This window comes from Papio anubis, chromosome 20 (assembly GCF_008728515.1).
Source record: "Papio anubis isolate 15944 chromosome 20, Panubis1.0, whole genome shotgun sequence".
Classification (NCBI taxonomy): Eukaryota; Metazoa; Chordata; class Mammalia; order Primates; family Cercopithecidae; genus Papio; species Papio anubis.
Genome location: NC_044995.1, coordinates 31,995,441 through 32,008,351, shown reverse-complemented (window position 1 = coordinate 32,008,351; position 12,911 = coordinate 31,995,441). Strand labels below are relative to the sequence as shown.

The following is a 12,911-nucleotide window of genomic DNA, read 5'->3' as shown; positions in this document are numbered from 1 at the left end:
CTTTAACTTTCTTTCCTTGAATAGTTATTTCACAGGCAGGATGTATATCAGTAATTTGATTTACCCAATAAGTTGCTTTGCCTTGTTTATTTGTGCTTCCAAATCCTCCTGTTCATTAATTTTACTTTTTCCTATTCCTACATCTGGCCCAATCAGGAGCTGTGCTATGTGCTCTCCTGGCTCTGCTTTCCAGTGAACAGAAGTAGATATGACAATTTGAATTTCCTCATTATAATCTGAATCAATGACTCCTGTATGTATTTGTACGCCTTTTAAACTTACACTAGACCTTCCTAAAAGTAATCCTATTGCACCTGCTGGCAAGGGTCCACAGACTCCTGTTGGGACTTTTTGTGGGGATGCCCCAGGCAGAAGGCTCACAGCTTTTGTGCAGCATAAATCTACTGTGGCACTACTGGCTGTGGTGGGGGACAGACATTGTACAGGGGTGAGGGAATGCCCTGAGCTGGAAATACCCCAGTTTAGAACAGGGCCTGGGATGGGCCCCTCATCACGTTTCCTGAAATCGGGTTCCTTTCTTTATCAAATTTAAGAGTGACACTGACTTGTCCAGTGTTTTCCTTTTTTACATTGGACATATTTCAGGCTCAACAGAATTCTTTTTTCCTCTATCTGGCAGCCTGACTCGCTGATTTTTTTTACATTCTTTTTTATATGAATAGCTTGTTTAAATTCTTTGAGTAATTTGAAAGGAAAAGGCTCAAATGTAGCTGTAATATTTCCCTGTTGATCTGGGGGTTGTATTCTAACAGTGAACTGCCAAGCCTCTAAATCACCTTCTCATCTAGCTTGCTGAAGTCCTACCTGAATAGAACTAAGCACCATTGCTTGAGGTGCTGCTCGAACAGTCACTGGGGCAACTACTTTTTGCCTAGTGTCCTCCAGAAAAGAAAGATCTGGGGGGTCATTTTCTTCAAAATAATAATGAGGGGGTGCAGAAGGGTAGGGATGAACCTCTCCTTCCTTTGCTGCTTTGGCTTTAGCTGGCAAATAAACATTATCTGTAACCTCTTCTGTTACTTCACTATACTCTTGTTTCTCCTTATTATCAGTGTGAAAAAGTTCCAAGGTGAAACGAACCAGATCCTATACTTGTCCCATTGCTACCTTGACACTTCCGAGCTCCTCTCCTTACTCACCACGGGGATTACTTTAAGAGTACTTGGGTGTCCTCCAGCTAGTTTTCCATTCCAACCGTCACTCCAGCGACCCTTCGACCGGGATTCGAGCCCCACATTTGGTGCCACTTGCCGAGACCAGCTCAGTTGGGGAGACCTTAACTTAGTGGTGCTAGAGGAATTAAAGGCATACACATAGAAATATAGAGGTGTGAAGTGGGAAATCAGGGGTCTGACAGCCTTCAGAGCTGACAGTCCCGAACAGAGATTTACCTACATATTTATTAACAGCAAACTAGTCATTAGTATTGTTTCTATAGATATTAAATTAACCAAAAGTTTCCCTTATGGGAAATGAAGGGATGGGCCGAATTAAAGGGATAGGTTGGGCTAGCAACTGCAGCAGGAACATGCCCTTAAGACACAGATCACTCATGCTATTGTTTGTGGCTTAAGAAATGTCTTTAAGTGGTTTTCCACCCTGGGTGGGCCAGGTGTTCCTTGCCTTCATTCCTGTAAACCTACAACCTTCCAGCTTGGGCGTTAGGGCTATTATGAACATGTTGCAGTGCTGCAGAGATTTTATTTATGGCCAGTTTTGGGGCAAGTTTATGGCCAGATTTTAGGCGATCTGCTCCCAAAAAGAATGTGTCAAGAGAAGCCACCATTAGTAAAGAGACTCACAGGTGTGAGTTGGGCAGAAGTTAGAAAGGGACCACTGTGGCTGCAGAGAGCCTGAGAGAGAGAAGAAGGATGGAGAATCTTGGGGCCTGGGAGATGAGACTAGTTATCTGTTTCTTTCTTACAACATTGCCCTGAAACTTAGCACCTTTCAACAACAAATACTATCTCACAATTTGTGGGACCAGAAACTGGACACAGTTTAGTTAGGAGCCTCTTCCTCAAGGTCGTTAGGAGGCTTAGGCCTCATAAGAAACTGGACTTCTCAACAGAAGCTGGAGTAGGGAAGGATCAGCTTTAAACTCACTCATGTGGAAACTGGCAAGATTTCATGTGGCCGGAAAGCCCAAGTTTCTTCCATCTATTGGCATGAGCACTCCCTCAGTTCTTTTTATGTGAGTCTGTCATAGAGCATCTTCTACATTGGAATTTGCTGTCAGTTTGAGGAATACAATACAGAAACAGAGAATTAAACAGAAACACAAAAAAAGAGAGACTGAGGGAGCAAACAGGACAGAGCAAGTAGGAAGAAAATGACAGTTTTTAGAAATCTATATATAATCTTGAGAGTTACGATTTCTCCCCTTATATTTGTGTGAAAGTTCTAACCCTCAGAGTAATGGTACTATGAGGCAGGGCATAATTAAGTCCTGAAGGTGGGGTCCTCGTGATTGGGATTACTGGCTTTAAAAAGATACCCCAGAGGGCTCTCTCCCTCCTTCTGCCAAATGATAAAATCCTAAGTACACAGTCTGCAGTTCAGGAGAGTCATCACCAGAGTTCAACCATGCTGACACCCCGATCCCACATTTCCAACCCCTACAAGTGTGAGAAATTAAGTTCTGTTCCTTATAAGCTTCCTACCCCATGGCTCTTTGGTATGGCAGCCTGAACTGCAACAAAAAATCATACCCTATCATTCCGTACTCCATTGGGCAGAAGCGGAATTTTTGTCCCCAAAGTGTTGAAACAAAACAAAACAAAACAAAACCTACAACTAAAATAAGTTGGGTTATCTGAATGACAAATAAGAAACAACTTGTTGAAACACTGAAATTTCCTTTGCTTAAGAGATTTTTAAAAATAAGCTGAAGTTGATTGGAACCAATATGGTCAACTGAAGCCTGTGAAGAATAAGCTTGGTGATGTCAGGGCCCAAATTGTCATTGCATGTTTCTTTTTCTTTTCTTTTTTTTTAATTTTTGAGATGCAGTCTCACTCTGTTGCCCAGGCTGGAGTGCAATGGCATGATCTTGGCTCACTGCAACCTCTGTCTCCTGGGCTCCAGTGATTCTCCTTCCTCAGCTTCCTGAGTAGCTGAAATTACAAGTACACAACACCACGCCCGGTTATTGTATTTTTAGTAGAGATGGGGTTTCACCATGTTGGACAGGCTGATCTCGAACTCCTGGCTTCAAGTGACCTACCCACCTAGGCCTCCCAATTGCTGGGATTACAGGCTTGAGCCACTGCACCCAGCCTACACCATGATTTTTATAAGTTTTGTCTCATATACACTTGAAAAATTCCCTAGGAGGTAGATGCTAGCATAATCCCCACTGTGCATGGTAGGAGGCTGGGGAAGCCCCAAAATAGACAATGGCTTTTACTGGGTCATAGATATGGTAAGATAAACAAGGTTCTGACCCAGCTGTCTCTTCTATTCTAAAGCCCAGGCTGCATTTAGGTCTTCCCAGGAAATTAAGGGGAAGGTGTGATTTCACAATTACATACAAATAGAGGCCTGACATGGGAGAGGAGGCTGATCAATCAGTAGCCTGGTGGGGCCTTTGGGTAGGTCTTATAGAAAGAAGGGGCCAGTGGATGGAACCTTGAAGAGACTAACATACTTCCTTGGTGATGGAACCCAACAGAACTTAGAAAACCAGGACCCCACCTCCTAGAGGCAACTCTGTATCCAGCTCCTCTGGGGAGAGATGCTCAAGAGAGTAACATGCTCTTCCATGGTATCCTTACATTTCTGAGTTTTAGCCTTACAAAGGCTCAAACTAAAAGACTTCTCTGAAAATGCAGATGTCCCCTCAGCCCTCATTTCTAATGAGGCGCACCCACAGATAACAGGGCAACCCAGAACACATCCAGGCCAGTCCTCTCTTGTCATTTCATCTAGACAGCCCCACATCGTCCCCCATTGCCATGTCTTGCAGGGGGATGAAGAGGTGAGGGCATTCTTCCTGGACAGAACCAGGTTGTCAAAAGTTGAAACTCTTGTGGGTCTGTCATGTTCACACCCAGGTCATGGCTGGCAAAATGGGGACCAAGTTTGTCTACTCACATGTGAATCCCAAGACTTTAAGCTGTCCTCTGGTTTCCTTCCTGGCTGAAGATCTATGCAGATGTTCCTATGTGCCTGATCTGAAGAGCAAAATTTCAATAGAGGTGTCATCTATGCTAAAAACAAGGCGGCCAATTCACCTCTTTCAGCTTGGCTGCTGGGCACTCTTTACAGAGTCACATTCAGATTAATGAGGAGCTGTTTGATGAGTCTAACTCCTCCATCTCTTTGGAAAAAGACCGGGTGCCCTACACCACCAACCTTAGTCAGCACTGGGCTGTGGCGAGAGCAGGCACCTAGGGGTCTCTAGAGATAGGGACCTGAGAAGAGCAGGACAGGCCCAGGTCCCAGATTGAAATATGGAAACTCTCTGACCTCTGTCCTAGGGCCTTCCCAGGAGTGACCCATAGTCCTGTTTCAATACAGTCTGGCCTTCATTCGTCCCAGTGGCAACCTGGTTAGGTGGGAAGTCTCTGTTCACAAACTTGTAGAAATATTAGAGAAAAGGCTTTCATCTTATTTTCACTTTACATTAGGCCATGAGCATTTTTGCATGTTGCTATCATTTGTATTGTTTTAACTCCCCGCTCCAGGCATCTCCTGTGGCATGCAGCTTCAGTCCTACAGACCTTCTCCAAAACTTAAAAGCCAACACTATTACTAGGGAAGTTTTTATGCAAAAGTCGGGGAAAGTGTTGTACAAAAAAAGGAGGTGAGACTACCTTATGCATGTTCCTGTAATGTGTCATCTCAAGAACTCATCCCCGTATCCCATCAGGGAAGGAGGTGTGCAGGCACATGTCTTCATAATATGCCACAAGGGAGGCTCTTCCCCACAGTGGTTTAGTCTTTCAATGCTGATGCAGCATGGTAAACCATCCTCTTTCCATGTCAGTCATACTGCAGGGAATATTGTGTGTGTGTACTAATAGGCTGTCATAGTTTGCTAGGACTGCCATAACACAGCATCACAGAATGAAGGGCCTTAAAAACAGCAATTTAGTTTCTTGCAGTTCTGGAAATTAGAAATCTAACAGATGCTGGTAGAATGACTTCTCCAAGGCTCTCTCCTTGGCTTGTAGATGGCTGTCTTCTAACTCTGTGTTAACAGCATCTTCTCTTGTGCTTCTGTCTTTACTACCTCTTCTTATAAGAACCCGCTATATTTAATTAGGTCCCGTGCCAGTGAACTCACAATCTTAATTACCTCTTTAATGACCCTATGTCCAAAAACAGTCACAATCTGAAGCAATGCTTTTTGCTGTTGTAAAGGAAGTTTGTTTGTGGCAAATGAATAAATGGCAGAATTTTACATCGTGGGGTCAGTACAAAAAAGGGAGTTGTGCAGGGGATTTAGGGCCACTTTCCTTATGTTGGGAACTCTAATGTCACCATCTGAAGGGCCACTCATGAACAGAAGAGTTGTTATTATTATAGTTAGTATTTCTGTTTTATTTTTTGAGGTGGAGTCTCACTCTGTTGCCCAGGCTGGAGTGCAGTGGCGTGATCTTGGCTCACTGCAACTTCTGACTCCCAGGTTCAAGCAATTCCCCTGCCTCAGCCTCCCGAGTAGCTGGGACTACAGGCATGTGCCAACACCCTGGGTAATTTTTGTTTGTATTTTAGTATAGACGGGGTTTTACCATGTTGACCAGGATGGTCTTGATCTCCTGACCTCATGATCCGCCTGCCTCAGTCTCCCAAGGCAATTCTTTTAGCTGGTCTTTGTCCTTCACACAGACAAAACAGAGGTCCCTGGGTGCTGAGAGACGGGCCTCAGGCCCACTTAGACATTTTGGAAGGCTGTGGTTAGGCTCCATTCACTAATTACATGCATATTAAGCACTTAACTTGCGCAGTCCCTTTTGTAGCTGCTTGGCATAATTCAATGAAGAAAGCAGATAATCACAGGGCCTCAATTCTATCTGCAGAGTTAAACGCAGTAAATATCATCAGGATGTCCACTTAATAGTAAATGGTGATGTCCTCATGGCCTGCTCTCCTGGTTCTTAGGCTTTTTAAAAAATCCAGAGTAGTCATTCTATTATTGTTCAACACTTAGCACACACACTCATAAACAGAAGATTCTGTATGGAAATGTAAGTTGTGCTATAAGTATTTCATAAAAAGTTAAATTAAACATTCATCAACTACTATTGACACTTCTTAAGAATTTATTTCTAAGATATATTTTCTCTTAAGAGATTTCCAATTCTGATGTGTTTCTTTATATGGTGCTTACAATATATGGCACAATGCTATTAATGATTTACCTGTTCTACCTAATTGTATATTGTACACACTCTGTGATAGAATAGAGTAACATTTTTCTTTTACAAAGCTGAACAATGCTAACTGACTGATTAAATCCTCTGGCCTGTAGAGAGTGAATCCAACTTACTTCAGTTAATTAATCCAAAGACTGCATTTAGGCCCGGTGTGGTGGCTCACCTGAGGTCAAGAGTTGGAGACCAGCCTTGCCAACATGGTGAAACTCCGTCTCTACTAAAACTACAAAAAAAATTAGTCAGATGTGGTGTTGGGCACCTGTAATCCCAGCTACTTGGGAAGCTGAGGCAGTATAATCGTTTGAACCTGGAAGATAGAGGTTGCAGTGAGCCGAGGTTGTGCCATTGCACTCCAGCCTGGGCAATAAAAGCAAACCTCTGTCTCAAAAAATATCAAAAAATTCAAAACCAAAGACTGCATTTACAACTTGTAAATGACTACAAATTTTAAGTTAAATTTTTTTTTTTTTTTTTTTACCACAATAAGCACTCCAAACTTCTCATGAGAGCTTACAAAGTAGTGTGTAAAATAACATGGGGTGGGGAGAACAGTGAGAAAGCTGCAACCGTGACTCAGGTAAAAAGGTGAAGGGAGGGTGTGCGCAGTGGCTCACGCCTGTAATCCCAGCACTTTGGGAGGCCAATGCGGGTGGATCACGAGGTCAGGAGATCGAGACCACACTGGCTAACACGGTGAAACCCCGTGTCTACTAAAAATACAAAAAATTAGCCAGGCGTGGTAGTGGTGGGCACCTGTAGTCCCAGCTACTTGGGAGGCTGAGGCAGAAGAATGGCGTGAACCTGGGAGGTGCAGTGAGCTGAGATCGCGCCACTGCACTCCAGCCTGGGCGACAGAGTTAGACTCCATCTCACGAAACAAAACAAAACAAAACAAAAAACAGTGAAGGACTCTGATGCATACATAACTGGGGATGGACATAAATGAAACCTGAAGATATTAGAAAATGAAAGCAGCACAATTCCTCTAAATTTAGAGTCAGTTGTGTAGCCTGGGTACAGATGCCCTCTCCAGACATGCAGAATCAATGCTATATTTTCATCCGAATAATTTTAATCTCCTGGAGCCACTAACTCACTCCAACTGGAACACTAATTATGCAGTGTGTATAACACATGGTAGTGCTTTCACACAGGTAGTGCTTTTCTGTGTTTGTTCACTTCATTTATGTCTAAACAACACCACGTCTGATGTAGAGACATAGGAGTTGGTAAACAAAGAAATAAACACTACCATGACTGATGACATCTCCCTAGTGTTCACCTAAAGAAATTAACCCAATAAGATCAATAAACTCAATGATGTTAATTATAAAAATTAAAAGAACAAAGGAAAAATTGGCTTAGAGTTCTCCAACTGAAAAAAAATGTACTAAATAAAATGTTACAATACACTTACTATGGAATTACATGTTTAAATTGTTTTGCAAGCACCATTAAATTTTGTTTTTTTTTTTTTTTTTGAGACGGAGTCTTGCTCTGTCGCCCAGGCTGGAGTGCAGTGGCACAATCTCGGCTCACTGCAAGCTCCGCCTCCCGGGTTCACGCCATTCTCCTGCCTCAGCCTCCCGAGTAGCTGGGACTACAGGCGCCCGCCACTGCGCCCGGCTAATTTTTTCTATTTTTAGTAGAGACGGGGTTTCACCATGGTCTCGATCTCCTGACCTTGTGATCCGCCCGCCTCGGCCTCCCAAAGTGCTGGGATTACAGGCGTGAGCCACTGCGCCCGGCCCACCATTAAATTTTGTAAAAATTATTCCAATAATTCTGGAGCAGATTATATAAAGAATACTTTATAAATTTTGATGCATTAGGTCTACTATCAGTATCAGGTAAGTAAAACCTGGACTTACATAAGGAGATTCTGAACTAGGAACCATAAGGTTTTGGAAAAATGAATTCAATACAAATAGGAAAAACATTTGCTTTGAAATTCTTTGAGGTTTTTAGTTTGGTAGTAACTTATCAACACTTTAAAAATTACCAATTTGTTCTAACACATTTTCTTTCTTCTCAAAATAGGTACACATCCACATTCAAGTACAATTACTTGCTTCATAATTCTCTTACATTTTATCTTTAGAGTAACACATTTGTATATTAAACTTACTTTTTTTTTTTTTTTTCCGAGACGGAGTCTCGCTCTGTAGCCCAGGCTGGAGTGCAGTGGCCGGATCTCGGCTCATTGCAAGCTCCGCCTCCCGGGTTCACGCCATTCTCCTGCCTCAGCCTCCCGAGTAGCTGGGACTACAGATGCCCGCCACCTCGCCTGGCTAGTTTTTGTTTTTTTGTATTTTTCAGTAGAGACGGGGTTTCACCGTGTTAGCCAGGATGGTCTCGATCTCCTGACCTCGTGATCCACCCGTCTCAGCCTCCCAAAGTGCTGGGATTACAGGCTTGAGCCACCGCGCCCGGCCCCCTAAACTTTCATGTAAGTGAAAACTTAGAGTCTATGTGTGTTGGGAAGGCCATAGAGGTTGCATGTTCAAAGAAAAATGTAAGATAACATCTTCTACATACTTCAGAAATATATGGCTTTTGATTATATGCCTGTGTAATTTTCATAATAACCATCTTAATGACTCTATAGTTCGAAGAAAAATAATAAAAATGTAACCTATGGAAACAGTATTCTCCAACGTATTTGAAGTTTAAAGTCACTAAGGATAAGAATCACTAGAGACGCCATGCCACCATATTACTGAACAGTATGTTGTTACTGTCTGTTACCTAAAAACTTGAGTAAGGTAAAATAGGCTAATGTTGGTGGCAGGATAACACCTAATTCAACGCACAACTGTCTTAACACATTAAAACAATTTTGTTTTATTAAAACAAGTGAAGTTCACACAGTCTAAGAAAAGCATTACAAAATCCACTATATTAATGTACAATCGGTAAAACAATTTACTAAAATTTGAATAATGCACAAGACTATTACTCTGAACATCTATCTCATGCAGCACTTACAACAGTTTTATAAGTCAACCACAAAAGCTTCTCCGTGTAGACTTTCTTCACACACCTCACATTTCAGTGTCCTCAATCTTCTGTTGAAAAGCATATAAATGATATCCTAATATAGAACCTCTCAAAGCTCCGAGCAGCAGAAATTGACCACATGCTTTTACACAGACACTAGGAATAAAGACACAGCATCAAGTAATTTGAGAGTTGAATTACATCAAAATTTGCCTTTGTAAAAATCTAAAACTCTTTCAATGCAAAAAACAGTGTACTTTGAATACAATTGTAAGTTCTAAAATATTAGTCTCTTATTCCTGTTTAGCCTAACTAAATTATGTTAACTTTGAATTATTCTTTGTAATCAATACCCTGATTTCAAATAACATTGAAAGTGTTAGCATCTTAGTGGTTTCTACTGTGAATCTTCTGATGTTCATTCAGACTTGATTTTTGATTAATTTTTTATATTTATTGCATCTGTTAAATGCTTTCATATAAACTCTCTAGCGTTTTCTAAGGTGTACTTTTAAAATATTTTTTTCATATTCATTACAGTTGTAGGGTTTCTTTCCAATATAAATTCTCTAAAATTGAATAAAATTTGAGCAACTGTTAGAGGGTTACCCTTCAGCATAAATTCTCCCATGTACAACAAAATCTGTAACATAAGTAAAAGTATTGCACCAATCTTTATATTTGTAATGTTTTTCTTCAGGATAAAAACTCTTATGTTACTCTAAGGCTTATATTTTTGAAGCCTTTCCACGTACAAATGTATCACTATCATTACACCTTGTGCACTCGAAGGCTTTTATTTGGTGACATCTTTCCACAGATAAATGTAATGTGTATCATTACACTTTTATTGCTTTTATCTAGCATAAAACCTCTCATGAGTAAGCTCATAGCAGTTATTAAACACTTTGCCACATTTTTTAAAATCAGAATTTTTCTCAGTATGAATTTTCTTATGTGCAATAAAGTGTGAGCAATGGTTGAAGACTTTCCCACATTCTTCACATTTGTAGTGTTTCTCTCCAGTATGAATTATCTTGTGACTTCAATGGCTTGAGCAAGATTTAAGGACTCTGCCATATTCCTTACATTTGTAGGATTTCTCGACAGTAAAAATTCTTACGTAGTAAGGTTTGAGCAGTGAGTAAAAGCTTCCCCACATTTTTTATACTTGCAAGATTTCTCTCTTCTTTGAACTCTCTTATGTTCATTAAGATGTGAGCATCGTTTAAAAGCTTTGCCACATTCTTCACATTTATAGCGTTTGATGGCAGTATGAATTTTCTTATGTCTAGTAAGGTGTGAGCACCGATTAAAGGCTTTGCCACATTCTTCACAGTTGTAGGGTTTCTCTCCAGTATGAATTCTCTTATGTTCAGTAAGGATTGAGGACCAGTTAAAAGCTTTGCCACATTCTTCACATTTGTAGGGTTTCTCTCCAGTGTGAATTCTCTTGTGTTTAGTAAGGTATGAGAACCTCTTAAAGACTTTGTCACATTTTTCACATTTGTAGGGTTTCTCTCCGCTATGAATTACCTTATGTTCAGTAAGAATTGATGATGAGTTAAAAGCTTTGCCACATTCTTCACATTTATAGGGTTTCTCTCCCGTGTGGGTTCTCTCATGTATAGTAAGTAGGGAGCAGTGGTTGAAGGCTTTCCCACATTCTTTACATTTGTAGGGTTTCTTTCCAGTGTGAATCGTCTTATGTTTGGTGAGATGTGAGTGCCGGTTAAACGCTCTGCCACATTCTTCACATGTATAGGGTTTTTCTCCAGTATGAATTTTCTTATGTCTAACAAAGGGCGAACACCAGTGAAAGGCTTTTCCACATTCTTCACATTTGTAGGGTTTCTCACCAGTATGGATTCTCTTATGTTTAGTAAGGGTCGAGCACCAGTTAAAAGCTTTGCCACATTCTTCACATTTGTATGGTTTCTCTCCAGTGTGAATCCTCTTATGTTTAGTAAGGTATGAGAACCATTTAAAGGTTTTACCACATTCCTCACATATGTAGAGTTTCTCTTCAGTATGAATTATCTTATGATAAGAAAGGCCTGAGTGAGATTTAAAGACTTTGCCACATTGTACACATTTGAAAAGTTTCTCTGTAGTATGTCTTATGCTTTGTCTGTTTAGATTTGATGATTTACTAAAGACTTTCACACATTTATTATATGGGAAAATTTTGCTAGGTAGAGTTGACAAACACTGGTTAAGTCCATTATAAATTTCTTTTTGATCCTTACGCTCACCCACATTTTCCCCATCTTTCTTTAAGTGTAAATCCTCAAGTCCACAGCTTCCATATCTTCTCAGTATCACCTTTTGGAATGAATCTTTCATGCCCTGTTCTGGCAAAAAGTCTTCAGTGCAATGAGAAGAAGACACAGCTGAAATATAAAATTAACAAAATATCCCACTTGTTATTTTCAGAGTCAGATACATATACTTTACAAAGCTAACATAGAAAATTAAGCAAAGGACAGGATGACTTACTAGATGCAGCTAGGAAACACTCACTACAAGGACAGAAAACAAAATGTTGTGTAAAACATCACACTCTAAACAGATCTTTTGAGAGAAAGCTTAATTCAGAAGAAATGCAGACACTGTGGCTGAAGAGGAAGATGGAAAGCTTGCTCAAAGTCACTGGGCACCAGGACTGGCTCCTAGATCCAGACCAGACTTAAGGAAGGGATATGTGAAGAAACCCCATGGCAACACAGTCTAGCCATGGACCTCTGAGATTCTCACTTTGGTTCCTTCTCCTTGAAAGGCATTTCCCAGCTAAATCTAGCCTGAGCTCCTGATTATAGAATCTCATATGATCCCTATACGTCTGTGAACTGGCAGGGGGAGCCACCTGGAGAATAGGCAGAGGCACAGCTTAAACTCTTGTGGAAATCTGAAGTTTTCACTGTGCTGTGCAGCTGTAGCTGACCATAGGTGCCCATCCTCCGAGGCTCTGCATCTTGCACTGAGGGGATCCATCTCCTGCTGTCTGCCAGGCTGAGAGGGAGCAGGATTGTAGCTGTCATGGGACTGAGGTGAATCTGATCCATGCACCATGAATCTGGCTGGTCCTGCAGAAGGGTGCCCACAGCACAGCATCCACTTACATCACAGATGGTGCTTGACCCCAAAGGGCCAGAGGACAAATCCATGGGCCCAGTGCCAGCTGCCCAGGTCTTCCGCACACTGACTAATAATATTCAGCTGATATATGTGGTCTGAGCTTAAGTGGGGTAGAAGCCCACACTGTCAGCACACAGAGAAGAGTGTGACATGGCAACATGAGCCAGCATGGGAGCTGGGTTCCCCTTCATTCACATGAATAAACTGGGAAGGGTGTGGCCAGATGACCAGCCATGGTTTATATCCCAGGAAGCCTAGCAGCCTAGAACATCTGGAAGAGCTCAGCCATTTCAATGCAGATGGCTTGGAACAAGCCTCGCCAATTCAGCCTGCTCCCAGGGAAGACACTGGAGACAGACCTGCTGAGTT

The 12,911-nt window shown here is 41.5% G+C and overlaps 2 protein-coding genes and 1 long non-coding RNA gene across 4 annotated transcripts in view; all 3 read right to left on the bottom strand.

Annotated features, from left to right (window-relative positions):
* LOC101007196 (zinc finger protein 506) overlaps window positions 1–12,911 on the bottom strand; it is a 504,157-nt gene that overhangs the window by 243,185 nt on the left and 248,061 nt on the right.
* LOC116271745 lies at window positions 926–6,536 on the bottom strand. Its single transcript, XR_004180504.1, has 3 exons — window positions 6,518–6,536; window positions 4,117–4,196; window positions 926–1,311 (listed from the first exon to the last, which is right to left on the bottom strand). It is a non-coding gene; the product is annotated as an uncharacterized LOC116271745 (long non-coding RNA).
* Window positions 9,225–12,911, bottom strand: part of ZNF682 (zinc finger protein 682) — a 36,598-nt gene continuing 32,911 nt past the window's right edge. For both annotated transcript variants that reach the window (XM_009193994.4, XM_009193993.4), the window contains exon 4: window positions 9,225–11,797. In XM_009193994.4, coding sequence (XP_009192258.2) covers window positions 10,524–11,750 — 1,227 coding nt within the window. In that variant the 5' untranslated portion in view covers window positions 11,751–11,797 and the 3' untranslated portion in view covers window positions 9,225–10,523. The remainder of the gene's footprint in view (window positions 11,798–12,911) is intronic.